The 15,546-nt window shown below is 42.4% G+C and overlaps 1 protein-coding gene across 1 annotated transcript in view; it reads left to right on the plus strand.

The window, feature by feature from the left end:
• Positions 1–15,546, plus strand: part of lamc1 (laminin, gamma 1) — a 273,781-nt gene that overhangs the window by 197,147 nt on the left and 61,088 nt on the right. The window contains exons 7-8 of the mRNA XM_063064045.1: positions 1,303–1,401; positions 8,865–9,001. Coding sequence (XP_062920115.1) covers positions 1,303–1,401; positions 8,865–9,001 — 236 coding nt within the window. The remainder of the gene's footprint in view (positions 1–1,302; positions 1,402–8,864; positions 9,002–15,546) is intronic.

Consider the following 15,546-nt stretch of genomic DNA (forward strand, 5'->3'; position numbering starts at 1 on the left):
CCAACCGCTCCAAATGTCTGCCTATAGCTGAAGTTGTCCTATCTAGATAACATCCTAATCTGCGCTCTGCAGTACAACCACATCCTTCCTTTTGTGTGGTGATCAGAACTGCACACAGTATTTCAAGTGTGGTCTAACCACTACTTTGTAAGGTTTAAAATAGCATCCTAATTTTTATGTTCCATGCCTTGCCCAATGAAGGATGCATGCCATATGCTATGTTCACCATCCTATCTATGCTGCTGCCACTTTTCCAATTGTAAGTTCTGTCGCTCAGGATTTTCTGCAATAAACTCCCTACCACTGATGTTGGACACACTGATCTATAGTTACCCTTCTGCCCTTTTTAAATAAAGGAACTATTTTAGTCATCCTCACCTCACCTGTGGCTCAACAAAGATGAGAAAATCTCTGTCAGGGTCTCAACTAACTTTTCCCTTGCTTCCAAAAGCAACCTGAGCCTGATCTCATTCAGCCCTAGAGAACTTCAGCTCTTATGTGTCCCATACCATCCAATATCTTTTCCTCCTTAGTACTGATTTTCTATATTCTCCAATGTCACATTTGAAAGTGGTATATCACACAACAGTTGAAACTTGGGCATCCTGAAATTGCCAGTCCTGCTATTTGCACACTATGTTTCTGTACTTTTAAAAATATCATAATTCCACTTACTTATGTGTGAGACTTTTTACGTTAAAGTAAGTACATTGAGCCTGTCAGCTTTCCCATGCTCCCCAACTGGCTTCTGTCTACTCTGCTCCTCCACCTATCTTCTGTTGGCTGCAAAGCCATCAATTCTGTCATCCAGATCATTAACATATAATGCGAAAAGTAGCAGACTCGACACCGACCCCTGCGGAACACCACTATCCAGAAGGCCTTTGACAAGGTGGTGCGCATGAGGTTTAGCAGCATCGTGCTGTACTTGGCAAAGGCCTTCAGAAAATCCAAGTAAACAACATCCACTGACTCTCCTTTACAACTTGGTATGCAAGCTCTGAATAGCTCTGTAAGTCCCCTCTGAGAAGAGGGCTTAAAAGTTACCCCAGTTCTAACTTCCCCATGGTTATATTGCTCCTGACCTTTGTATTGCTCTGTGTTCAAGAAAATGGGAATTTTATCACAGAGCCCTGCTCCTTATTATGTAATACATTGGTTGCATGCTTAACTGATACCTTGTTTTATTTCCCCTTTGATTTAATCATTATTAGTCTACAATTTCGCACATAAGGTTTTGATAATGTAAATCTGGTTGTCTTAAATACCTTGTATTTATAATGTTCTTTCTTTTTCTGATAGAGCATGTGCCTGTAATCCTTCTGGTAGTGTAGCGGAATGTAGTGTCAATACAGGTCGCTGTGTATGTAAAAATAATGTAGAGGGATTCAACTGCGAGAGGTAAGTATTTTATAAGGTGTACGTTTTAGAAATTATTATTATAACTGAAGAATATCACTTGGGCTATTACATCCATGTTAGCTCCCAACAGAACAATCCACTTAGTCCCATTTCATTCCACACCACTTGCCCTTTTTTTTTTCCTAATTGTGCAATTTTTGACCATGCATTCACATCAAATTTCCTTTAATTCTTTTACCTCTTTGCCACATCAATATGTGATTTATTGGAGTCAATTAACCTATCAGCAAACTTTGAATATTTATAACAACTTTATTTCTATATATTTCTTTTTAAGTGATAATGTTACTAAATGAAGAATTTGTTGCAAACCTATGCCAATGTATTACACACATCTTCTCATTCAGGTTCATCTGACTCTTAATATTTCTATTCTTTTATACCTTATGCTCACTTGGTTTCCCCATTGATAGACTTATAGTGGTTTTGAAGAAAGGTCACTCCAATTTGACCTCGTGATCTTATCTGAATTTAATTGGTCTACCATTGGTGGCTGCGGTTTCTATTTAGGCATCCGTTAGTCTCATGAGACCATGGATTTACACCTTGGAAGGTTTCCAAGGCGCAGGCCTGGGCACATGATTGTATGAAAGACCAGCAGTTGCCCATGCTGCAAGTCTCCCCTCTCCACACCATTGATGTTGTCCAAGGGAAGGGCATTAGGACCCATACAGCTTGGCACCAATGTTGTCGCAGAGCAACGTGTGGTTAAGTGCCTTGCTCAAGGACACACACACTGCCTCAACCAAGGCTCGAACTAGCAACCTTCAAATCACTAGACGAACGCCTTAACCACTTGGCCACGCGCCAACACTGTGGTTTCTATTACCATGCTGTTAAGCACTGGAATGCAGCTGTGAGAGGCAAGTACTTTTTTTCCCCTTGCTATCATTAACTATTGGCACAATCCTCATCATCTCTGCCTATCTTTCCTTAAGTCAATCCTTTAGAAGCTTATACGTTGACCATACTCTGGTTCTACATGGCTAAGTGTCACATTTTTATTTGATAGCATTTCGTGCAATGTCTTGGGAATATTTGTTATATTAATGGATGTGTATAAAATTAACTTGTCTTTGTTGTTATTGCTTCAACTAGTTCACTGCTGGAGATTTGCATATTCCTTCTAATTTCCATATTAAAAATGTTTCAGATGAATTCCTTCCTTAGTTTAATTGTTATTCCTTTATCATTCCTTTGATCTTAGGCAAATCTCTACATTTTCACTCTATTTTGCCCCTCCTTCATCCTCATGATAGTATCTTATGTCTTAAAGTGAAGAAATATTATGTTTCTTCTGATCAGGAAGGGAGGCGGCATATTTGTCTAGTTTTGGGGAGCCTATTTGCTGTCAAGCAAAGTAAGAGGTGTTGAGATCAGCATTGGTGTGGCTAAAATAATTAATAGTGATCAAGGTTTAAATGAAAACAACAGGAATTCTGCAGATGCTGGAAATTCAAGCAACACACATCAAAGTTGCTGGTGAACGCAGCAGGCCAAGCAGCATCTATAGGAAGAGGCGCAGTCGACATTTCAGGCCGAGACCCTTCATCAGGACTAACTGAAGGAAGAGTGAGTAAGGGATTTGAAAGCTGGAAGGGGAGGGGGAGATGCAAAATGATACGAGAAGACAGGAGGGGGAGGGATAGAGCCGAGAGCTGGACAGGTGATAGGCAAAAGGGGATACGAGAGGATCATGGGACAGGAGGTCCGGGAAGAAAGACGGGGGGGGGGGTGACCCAGAGGATGGGCAAGAGGTATATTCAGAGGGACAGAGGGAGAAAAAGGAGAGTGAGAGAAAGAATGTGTGCATAAAAATGAGTAACAGATGGGGTACGAGGGGGAGGTGGGGCCTAGCGGAAGTTAGAGAAGTCAATGTTCATGCCATCAGGTTGGAGGCTACCCAGACGGAATATAAGGTGTTGTTCCTCCAACCTGAGTGTGGCTTCATCTTTACAGTAGAGGAGGCCGTAGATAGACATGTCAGAATGGGAATGGGATGTGGAATTAAAATGTGTGGCCACTGGGAGATCCTGCTTTCTCTGGCGGACAGAGCGTAGATGTTCAGCAAAGCGGTCTCCCAGTCTGCGTCGGGTCTCACCAATATATAAAAGGCCACATCGGGAGCACCGGACGCAGTATATCACCCCAGTCGACTCACAGGTGAAGTGATGCCTCACCTGGAAGGACTCAGTTCCCCTCTACTACCACTCTGCTCCGTCTAGCGGAATTAGTCCTTACTCTTAATAATTTCTCCTTTTGCTCCTCCCATTTCCTCCAAACTAAAGGTGTAGCTATGGGCACCCGTATGGGTCCTAGCTATGCCTGCCTTTTTGTTGGGTTTGTGGAACAATCTATGTTCCGTGCCTATTCTGGTATCTGTCCCCCACTTTTCCTTCGCTACATCGACGACTGCATTGGCGCTGCTTCCTGCACGCATGCAGAACTCGTTGACTTTATTAACTTTGCCTCCAACTTTCACCCTGCCCTCAAGTTTACCTGGTCCATTTCCGACACCTCCCTCCCCTTTCTAGATCTTTCTGTCTCTGTCTCTGGAGACAGCTTATCTACTGATGTCTACTATAAGCCTACTGACTCTCACAGCTATCTGGACTATTCCTCATCTCACCCTGTCTCTTGCAAAAACGCCATCCCCTTCTCGCAATTCCTCCGTCTCCGCCGCATCTGCTCTCAGGATGAGGCTTTTCATTCTAGGACGAGGGAGATGTCTTCATTTTTTAAAGAAAGGGGCTTCCCTTCCTCCACTATCAACTCTGCTCTTAAACACATCTCCCCCATTTCACGTACATCTGCTCTCACTCCATCCTCCCACCACCCCACTAGGAATAGGGTTCCCCTGGTCCTCACCTACCACCCCACCAGCCTCCGGGTCCAACATATTATTCTCCGTAACTTCCGCCACCTCCAACGGGATCCCACCACTAAGCACATCTTTCCCTCCCCCCCCCTCTCTCTGCATTCCGCAGGGATCGCTCCCTACACAACTCCCTTGTCCATTCGTCCCCCCCATCCCTCCCCACTGATCTCCCTCCTGGCACTTATCCGTGTAAGCGGAACAAGTGCTACACATGCCCTTACACTTCCTCCCTTACCACCATTCAGGGCCCCAAACAGTCCTTCCAGGTGAGGCATCACTTCACCTGTGAGTCGACTGGGGTGATATACTGCGTCTGGTGCTCCCGATGTGGCCTTCTATATATTGGTGAGACCCAACGCAGACTGGGAGACCGCTTTGCTGAACATCTACGCTCTGTCCGCCAGAGAAAGCAGGATCTCCCAGTGGCCACACATTTTAATTCCACATCCCATTCCCATTCTGACATGTCTATCCACGGTCTCCTGTACTGTAAAGATGAAGCCACACTCAGGTTGGAGGAACAACACCTTATATTCCGTCTGGGTAGCCTCCAACCTGATGGCATGAACATTGACTTCTCTAACTTCCGCTAGGCCCCACCTCCCCCTCGTACCCCATCTGTTACTCATTTTTATGCACACATTCTTTCTCTCACTCTCCTTTTTCTCCCTCTGTCCCTCTGAATATACCTCTTGCCCATCCTCTGGGTCACGCCCCCCCCCGTCTTTCTTCCCGGACCTCCTGTCCCATGATCCTCTTGTATCCCCTTTTGCCTATCACCTGTCCAACTCTCGGCTCTATCCCTCCCCCTCCTGTCTTCTCCTATCATTTTGCATCTCCCCCTCCCCCTCCAGCTTTCAAATCCCTTACTCACTCTTCCTTCAGTTAGTCCTGACGAAGGGTCTCGGCCTGAAACGTCGACTGCGCCTCTTCCTATAGATGCTGCTTGGCCTGCTGCGTTCACCAGCAACTTTGATGTGTGTTGCAAGGTTTAAATGAGATAGTTTCTTCTCCTTTTTCAAATCAATGAGTCAGTTGAAGTTAGGCAGATATCAGAGTTTGTTAGGTACAATTATAACTGCCAACCCTAAATGGGGAAGTAAGTGGTTCAGCCAAGATCTAGATACAACTCTACAGGACAGAAGGATAGAACAACCCAAGGCAGAACTTTCCTGATAACAAAGAAGGACAAGAAGATATGCAGAGAAAGGGAAACATGGCATACGCCAGGATGATAATTGGGCTGAAGCTGGAAAGATCATAACACAAAATGTTAAAGGGAAAATGAGCCCACGTGTGTATGTGAAAATTGGCTGGCAGATCATAACAGTGAATCCACTGACTGTCTCATGGTTTCAGACTTATGGATATTTAGGGTCTCTTCTGGGGAAGGCAGGACTTGTACCAAAGTGGTATGTTACCACCTGAACTTGAGAGGTCCAATATCCTGGCGGGCAGGTTCGCTAGAACTGAGGGGAAGGGTTTAAACTGGTTTGGCAGGAGGAAGGGAACCAGAGTGGTGGGGTAGTTGGTGTAAAGGTAGGTGCAGCCTGTAGAGAGACTGTGAAGAAGGATAGGCAGGGGAAAGGGCATAATTGCACTCAGTTGGATGGTTGAATGTGTTTATTTTAGTGCTGGAGATACCAGGAGCAAGAACAATGAATTTAGAGCATGGGTTACTACACTGAGTTTTAACATTGTGGCTATTACAGAGACTTGTTGCCGTAAGGGCAGAAATAGATGCTGGATGTTGCAGGGTTCAGATGTTTCAGAAGGGACAAGCAGGGAGATAAGAGGTGGGGAGTGGCATTGGTATTTGGAGATAGTATCACAGCAGAGAAAGGAAGGACGGTGCAGAGGGATTGCTTACTAAGTCAGTGTGATGGAAGTAATAAACAGGAAGGAAGCACCCTATAGACACCCCCTTTAATAGCAAAAGAGACACTAGAGGCGGATTTAGAAAGATACAAAAATAACAGGGTTGTTGTCATGGGTGATTTCAACTTCCCTAATACTGATCGCCATCTCCTCAATGCAAAAGAGATGGGGCAGAGTTTGCCAAGGGTGTCCAGGAAGGATTCCTGGCAATGTATGTAGACAGACCAGCCAGAGGAGAGACTGATCTGGTTCTAGGCCATGACCTGGTCAGGTGACAGAACTCTCGGTGAGTGAGCATTTTGGAGACAGTGACCACAGCTTCCTGGCCTTTACCATAGCCTAGGACAGAATAGAGACAGATGGTATGAGAAATTATTTAATTGGGGGAGGGCGAATTAGGGTGCTATTAGGATGGAACTTGGATGTCTAAGGTGAAAGGCAAATTGTGTGTAGGTAGATTAATTATGTTCTTTTGAAAACAAGAGATGGTTGTGGGCAATGAAGTTTATATTGTGTACATGGGCTTTCAAAAGATACTTGTAAAGGACTGGATGTATTCATGATTGAAGTAATTTAATACCAAATGTAAAGTAATAGATATTGTAAGGAAGCGAAAACAGGCAATACAATATATAGGAACAAATCTACAAGATAATAGGAACGGGGACAGTTGAGGGCAGTGCAGAGGGAGGAAGTTCACATTAATACGAATATTCTGGACAAGTTGGACTAAGTGTTAATTTGGCATATGATATCCTGAGTTTTAAGTAGAGGCATAGAGAATCAATGTAAGCACGTTAAATTGACCCTTGATAAAAACAGCCGATTTAGCTGTAACTAGTAAGTAGTTTTGGATTCAGGGTTAGATGTAAAGACATGGGATTACTGAAATGATTCACTGTTACAGCTCTAAGGGTTATGGATTTGCATAGATAGATTGGAGTAGTTGGATTTGTTCAGATATAAGTGCTTTTGAGATGGAATTCAAATATTGTTGGTGTTCAAGGTCACAGCATGAGGACAAAATGTAGAAATGCTTCATTGTTCTCGGTGCCCCGACCAAAAGGCCCCAGATATAAGGAGATTGGCAAAAAATGCAGAGGTGAGATAAGGAACAGGTTTTTTTTTCGTACAGCACTGATTAATCTGGAATGTACTGTCTGAACAGCAGTTGAAGCAGATTCAGTTGTGGTCTTCATATCGAAATTAAGTCAGTGAAATTTTAAAAATACTTCAAAGCTACTGGGGATGAGTTGGAATGGGAAACTAATTAATTTATTCTTACCAAAGGTCAACGGGCTAAATTGCCGCCACCTGTGCTATCATAATAATGTAATTCTAACACAAGGAAGCTTCCCTTGCCTACAGCACTAGAAGGAGCAGTGAAGTAGAGGCAACTTTCTTTCGGAGAAAAGACGTAATCTTTCAAAATACTTCTGTTTGAAGAAAAGATTCATCTGACATCAGAAATGTTTTAACATTTATATACCTGAGTCTTTTAAAGACTATCAAATGATTTCATTTGTATTTCTAAATACAGTTGTTTAAAAGCAATCATTAATGCAAAATAATTGTTTTAATGATCACTTAATAGACAACTCCAGTCTTCTAGTCTTTCCAGGGTTGCTTTTGTTTTTAAAAATCCAAGAGTTTGGGTTCTAATGTAATGCAGAGTTAACAAGCATAAGAAAGTGTTACAAGATCCAAGTTGTTTTTAAATAAATAAATAAGCTGAAGAAAAACAAGTTGTGTCAGCATCAGAACATTAAGATAGTGTGATACTACTTCGTCACTGTTGTTGTCCAGCCTTTAACCCTCACCCAACGTCCCTAACATAGGATAACATGGCTCCTACATTCCTGCATCATTGTGGCGCTTACATCGACATGGCCAAAAAGTGCTTTGTATTGTTTGAAATGTTTTCAAATAGTTTTAACATAATGTTCATACAAAGGAATTACTTGATCATTTCCTAATGTTGCTATGGATGCAATTTTTTTTCTTTTCATTTCACTAAGTGTCTTAACTGGAACACAGTCCATTCATTATATCTATGATTGAGAAATTGTCATTTAATCTCACTTGAGGCTAGTTAAATTTAAATCTATTTCCTCTCATTCTGTGGCCATAGTCCAAGCCAAATAGCTTGTATGCATGTGTAGCCATATCTTTCAACATTTTAAACATCTGGAACTTGTCTTGCTGCATTATCTTTCCTCTTATGAAAACATGTTCAGCTCTGTATATTTGAAGTTATCAGTTTACTTTAGTTATTCTTCACTGAACACCCCCCTACAAATTCAGTGTCCCTTTGAGTTTTAGATTAACTTTTTCTTAAATTGAGTAACTTCAAAATTCCACATTCAGTACTTGGTGCATGGGAGCTGACTTGTAATTCAAAATAACTACATCAGTAATTATCCTCTGCCATCTTCATGTTTGTAGTCCAACATTTGAATAGTTAGATAATTATTTTAATTGCCATAATGCTAAGTAGTTTTATCAAGGAAAAAAACATAGCTTGTATGTAATGTTATTCATGAAGGCTTGGTTTAATTGAAGGTAAAAGAACACACAACACAAACTTGGTAGTTTGAATATAAAAATGTATTTATAAATTGATGCATGTAATCAACAGTTTAGTTATCAATAAGTATGTTCACAAGAATGTTCTCTTTTTCTGTAGATGCAAGCCAGGCTTTTTCAACCTGGACCCTCAGAATGCCCAAGGCTGCACTGCCTGCTTCTGCTTTGGCCATTCATCTGTTTGTAGCAAAGCTGAGGGCTACAGAGTAGAGCGGATCACAGCAAGCTTTGATGCAGGTGTTACTAAGATTTTTAACATATGCTATTTAGTAGACGTTGTTTATGAAATTTTGAGATTTAAGGTTGAGTTGTCAAATATAGTGACATCCAGCTCATGCTCCAGTTGAAATGTTGCTTGATGAAAAATGATTACGTTCTCCGAATTCTCCTTGTCAAACATCTGACAAACCAACTGTAAATGGATGTATTCTCAGGTTGATATTGCACTTCATTTTAGTTTGTTTACTAATTTCTTGGTGAACTGCCTAGTAAATAGGAAGTGACAGTAAGCAGAGTTCCATCATTACAGCATCCCAAATGGCTCTGCTGCTTTTATTGTTTCAAGCATAGACCCATCTTTGATCATCTCCTTGTACTTGTCTCTACCTATGCCCCCTCCCCCTTGCCTTCACATCTCCTCCTAGATCTGATTTTTTCTGAACAATTCCAATTGCCATCTACACTTCAGGAACCTCAATTAACTGCCCCTTGACTTTCCATTCTCCATGGTGTATCTCCAACTATATGTAAACCACATCAATCTTCTGTCTCCTCATAACATACTATACCCTTTAAAATCATCACTCTATCACTGGATGTTCCCTGAGCTAGATCCTTCAGATGCAGACTTGAATAGATGTAAAGGACAAACAAGTTTTATCTATTTAAGATTAAATCTGGATGAATCACACAAAGCACCTGCTTGCTTATCGAAGAGCGGCTCACATTTCTACCTTAAATTATTTCTGTTCCCTACTGCAACACATTTACTCAAACACGAGATTCTGCAGATGCTAGAGATCTAGAACAACTCAGCAGGCCGTGCAGCAACTGTGGAGGGGAATAAATTGTCGACAGTTCAGGCTGAGACCCTTCATCAGGATTCAAGCCACTCTGTTCTGTCTTCTATATCCAATAGAAAATGTTAGAAATTCATGGAACACTCTGCCATTAAAAATGACATAATATGGTTAGCTGTATTTGCTACGTTTCCTCTCACCCACTGGGCTGGACTCCTAATGTTCTCTCAGCCCCACCCCAGAATTTACAGCCTTTCTGGTTTCTCCTATTTCTAGCTCTAGCTCCCTTGAACTACTCCAGCTAATCTGCTGACAGCTCGGCTTCTTTTTTCCATCTCCATGTTAGCTGCAGTTGAGACCTGATTTCTCACTCCTGGTGCTGTTCCTGCTCTTTCAATTCCAGTGCCATTTCTACTCTCAAATAATCATCCCATCTTGGAACCATGACACTAACCTTGGCTTCCTCCTCAAAAGTACTGGAATCTATTCCGGCCTCTCAAGATTCTTGCCCATCTTACCTGTATTCATCCAGTCAGGTTGCCAATGATGGTATGCATTATGTTCTATTTTTCTTGCTATTTATTAATTTTTAGGCATCAGTGATAAAGTCTAGAATTTATCAGCCATTTTTAATTATCCCTGAGAGAGCTGACCTTCTGACCCTACTCTGTTTTGCTGAAGATGGAATTTGTTTTGACAAAGTGACCAAAAGGATTATTGAACTTTACCAAGTGCTCTTGGGGTTGCACTTATCCAGACAAGCAGAAAGCATTCAATAATCCTCCTGATTTATGTTTAGTAGATGGTAGAATATTTATGGGATGTCAGGAAATGAATTACTTACCTTAGGATACCCAGCCTTGGACCAGTTATGGTAGACACACTATTCATGTGCTGGTCCAATTGAATTTCTCGTCAATAGAATGTTGATGGTGCTATTTGGCAATCATAATGCCATTGTATGTCAAAGATTAGTTACCATATTCTCTTTTATTGTGAATGGTTGTTAGCCTGGAACATTTGTGATGCAAATGAAGTTTGTCACTTAGGAGCCCACTGACAAATATAGGCCGCCTTCATACAGACATTAGCTGCTGTTTGCTGAGAAGTTATGAATAGTATTGAACATTGCACAATGATCAGTAGATATTCCTCTTTGTGACCTCATGGCAGAAGGTTATTGATCAGTTTTACTAGAGCTTTTTTATGCCATTTTTGGTCAAATTCTACCTTGACATATAGGGTGGTCACTGTATTTCGCCTCTGGACAGGTTTGGTGAATGCCTTTGATCTAAAACTGAGTAATCCGGATGAAACCTACAAAGGTTAATGATGAGTACACATTACTTAATATCACTTCCCATCACTTTGCAGATGATTGCGATTAGGCTGACTGATCCGCCGGTTTGGATTTGTCTTTTTTTTGCTAGCACTGCACAATTTTCACACTGGTGGGTGGATACTCGTATTGTAACTGTAGTGAAGTACATTGTTTGAGATACAGAATATCCTAGAGCACATTTTCAGCACTACGTTTAGGATATTGTCTAGTGCCATAGTCTTTGCTGTACTCTCCACTGTTTCCTGCAGTCTTCTTCTCTTCTTCGTCTTGTTTTATGGCGGTTGGCACCCAGCTTAACGGTGCATTACCACCACCTTCTGCTCCGGAGTGTGCAATAGACGTACATTCTAAATCCCTTCACCCTATCTCTATCTCTATCTCTATCTCTATCTCTATCTCTATCTCTATCTCTATCTCTATCTCTATCTCTATCTCTATCTCTATCTCTATCTATCTCTCTCTCTCTCTCTATCTCTCTCTCTCTCTATCTCTCTCTATCTCTCTCTCTATCTCTCTATCTCTCTCTCTATCTCTCTCTCTCTATCTCTCTCTCTCTATCTCTGTCTCTCTATCTCTGTCTCTCTATCTCTCTATCTCTTTATCTCTCTATCTCTCTATCTCACTCTCTATTTCATTCACTCACACACACACACACACACACACACACACACACACACACCCTAACCTACACTTTATCCTTCCATCTTTGGCCATCCTAGCACTCTATTCCTGCTTATCCATTATATCCTATAAAAAAAATCCCTGTACCCCTTAAGAAAGCTAAAAATACCCTAACCTGTGCTCCCTCACCCATGCCCAGCAACCCTTTTAATGTGAATTCTTGCACCCCCAGATCCCTTAGATTAATTCTCATCATCTCTCTCTATCCCATACTTGCTGCGACTCAACTACATGTTCTACTGACTCCTTTTCCTGACATTCCTCAGTTTTCCCTATCGTTTTCAATGTTTTGTTTAACGTACAGTGCCCCAGCCTTAACCTAGTCCACACAGTTTCCTCTCTTCTGTATCGACTACCTATCCTAGTAGCTGCAACACTTTTTTTGTATTTGATATAAATGCCTCCCTTTCCCCTCCCTGTCCCATCTTTCTTTCCACATTTGGTTGATTTTTTTCCCAGATTACACACTTAACTTCTGCTTTACTGATACTAATGTGCTTTTCTATATTTTCCTTCTTTAACGCCCTCTTTGCCAACTCATCCACCCTGTCATTTCCCTTCACCCCTACATGTGCTGGAACCCCTAGAAATTTTATCTGACCTCCCTGATTTGCAATTCTTGTGACTGACTGAAGGACTTCATAAAGTATATCATGTCGACTGTTTGAGTGAAAAGACCGGAAACTTGCTAGAACTGGGGATGAATCTGAGCATATCAACACTTTGACTTGTCTAGCTTTCTCCACCGATTGCAACGCAGCCAACACTGCCAGCATTTCCACTGTATACACCCCTAATTTATTAGATGTTCTTCTGCTGATTCCAACTTCTTTTGCTGGTATAGCCACCCCAAACCCTATCACTCCTGTTTCAGGTTCCTTAGCACCATCCATATAAATCTGATTATAATCACTATACTTTTCCATCACATGACAGTTAAATGCACTGACCAAATCAGTTTTATATTTTCCTATCCTTTTTACCTCGAACAAATGCCAGTCTATGTCAGGCCATACAAGCTTCCATGGAGCTACAACCGGATAAACTACTGAAGGACTTATCCTTAGATCAAACACTCCACATTCTTTAGCAATATCATTCCCTACCCGACTAAAGTTATCCCTCTGAAACCTCCCATTTTCCCAGCGCTCCTGCAACACTCCTTTAACAGGGTGAGAATCATTGTGCCCCTGCAAATTAGCCCGGTAGTTTGCCATCAATTACATCATTCTTAGTTCCAAAGGCATTACTCCCATTTCTACCCGTAGGGCTGACACTGGTGATGTTTTAAAAGCCCCACTGCACACTCTCAAAGCCTGAGCCTGAATTACATCTTGCAGTCATATGATGTAAATTGACTTGGTTAAGACTTGCTTCTCTGGTGCTTGGTAACTAAAATTAATCATCCACTTGGCACTTCTGAACATGATTGAAAATGGTCCTAGAGTTACCATTTCCTAACGCAGTAGTGTAGAGCTTTGAGAATTTTGTTGTTTCTAGTATTGTAACTGGGACAGAGGTCATTCTCAACCCAACTTTTGGCATGGTTGAGCACAACATTCTCATCTGCTAATCTTGTACCATTGTTCACAAGGTGGGACTGCAATCCCGTTTCCAGTCTTTTCTGTCTAATCATAACCAGAGAATCAGTAACTAATAATGAGTTTTCTTCCATTATGTTGTTTCCACTGGTGTTCCTAAAGCTCCTGTCTTTGCCTTCTAACTGTTTCTCACTTTTAATGTCCTTCATCAATACACTGCTGTCATATTTCCACAAGTAAGCAGATAGTACAAAGTTCTGCACTTTAACTCTCAATTGACAGCCAGCTTGTTTGACATACAGTAACAGGTTTTCTCCAACCAAATATCTGGAAGCCTCTTGCTTTTGTCTGTGGAGCCTGAAACAAACACTGTTCCCTTTTCAAATATTTCAAACTAATCCTACATCTACATAATCTTGGTATCATGTTTGATCTTGCAAGGAACTTGCAGACCACATATTTGAGCCATCAGTGAGACCACCTTTTTTTAAATTTCTGTTTCAACTGTTGATCCACTTTAATATCATGTTTGCTAATAATTCAATAAAGCATTTTTGGACTTGAGCGATGCTAGAAGTGACAAATGAAAATTGTTAACACGAGGAATTCTGCAGATGCTGGAAATTCAAGCAACACACATCAAAGTTGCTGGAGAACGCAGCAGGCCAGGCAGCATCTCTAGGAAGAGGTACAGTCGACGTTTCCGGCCGAGACCCTTCGTCAGGACTAACTGAAAAAAGTGCTAGTAAGAGATTTGAAAGTGGGAGGGGGAGGGAGAGATCCAAAATGATAGGAAAAGACAGGAGGGGGAGGGATGGAGCCTAGAGCTGGACAGTTGATTGGCAAAAGGGATATGAGAGGATCACGGGACAGGAGGCTATGCCTGCCTTTTTGTAGGCTTTGTGGAACAATCTATGTTCCAAACCTATTCTGGTATCTGCCCCCCACTTTTCCTTCGCTACATCGATGACTGCATTGGCGCTGCTTCCTGCACATATACTGAGCTCGTTGACTTCATTCACTTTGCCTCCAACTTTCACCCTGCCCTCAAGTTTACCTGGTCCATTTCCGACACCTCCCTCCCTTTCTAGATCTTTCTGTCTCTATCTCTGGAGACAGCTTATCTACTGATGTCTACTATAAGCCTACTGACTCTCACAGCTATCTGGACTATTCCTCTTCTCACCCTGTCTCTTGCAAAAATGCCATCCCCTTCTCGCAATTCCTCCGTCTCCGCCGCATCTGCTCTCAGGATGAGGCTTTTCATTCCAGGATGAGGGAGATGTCCTCCTTTTTTAAAGAAAGAGGCTTCCTCTCCTCCACCATCAACTCTGCTCTCAAACGCATCTCCCCCATTTCACGCACATCTGCTCTCACTCCATCCTCCTGCCACCCCACTAGGAATAGGGTTCCCCTTGTCCTCATCTACCACCCCACCAGCCTCCAGGTACAGCATATTATTCTCCGTAACTTCCGCCACCTCCAACAGGATCCCACCACTAAGCACATCTTTCCCTCCCATTCCCCCTGCTTTCCGCAGGGATCGCTCCCTACGCGACTCCCTTGTCCATTCATCCCCCCACATCCCTCCCCACCGATCTCCCTCCTGGCACTTATCCTTGTAAGCGGAACAAGTGCTACACATGCCCTTACACTTCCTCCCTTACCGCCATTCAGGGCCCCAGACAGTCCTTCCAGGTGAGGCAACACTTCACCTGTGAGTCGTCTGGGGTGATATACTACGTCCAGTGCTCCCGATGTGGCCTTCTATATATTGGCGAGACCCGAGGCAGACTGGGAGATCATTTCGCTGAACACCTACACTCTGTCTGCCAGAGAAAGCAGGATCTCCCAGTGGCCACATATTTTAATTCCACGTCCCATTCCCATTCTGATACATCTATCCACGGCCTCCTCTACTGTAAAGATGAAGCCACACTCAGGTTGGAGGAACAACACCTTATATTCCATCTGGGTAGCCTCCAACCTGATGGCGTGAACATTGACTTCTCTAACTTCCGCTAATCCCCCACCTCCCCCTCATACCCCATCCGTTATTTATTTATATACACACATTCTTTTTCTCCCTCTCCTTTTTCTCCCTCTGTCCCTCTGACTATACCCCTTGGAGTTTTTCTGGGTTTTTCTCCCCCCTCCCCCTTTTCTTTCTCCCTCGGCCTCCTGTCCCATGATCCTCTC

The sequence above is a fragment of the Mobula hypostoma genome, chromosome 12 (genome assembly GCF_963921235.1).
Source record: "Mobula hypostoma chromosome 12, sMobHyp1.1, whole genome shotgun sequence".
In the NCBI taxonomy this organism is placed as follows: domain Eukaryota; kingdom Metazoa; phylum Chordata; class Chondrichthyes; order Myliobatiformes; family Myliobatidae; genus Mobula; species Mobula hypostoma.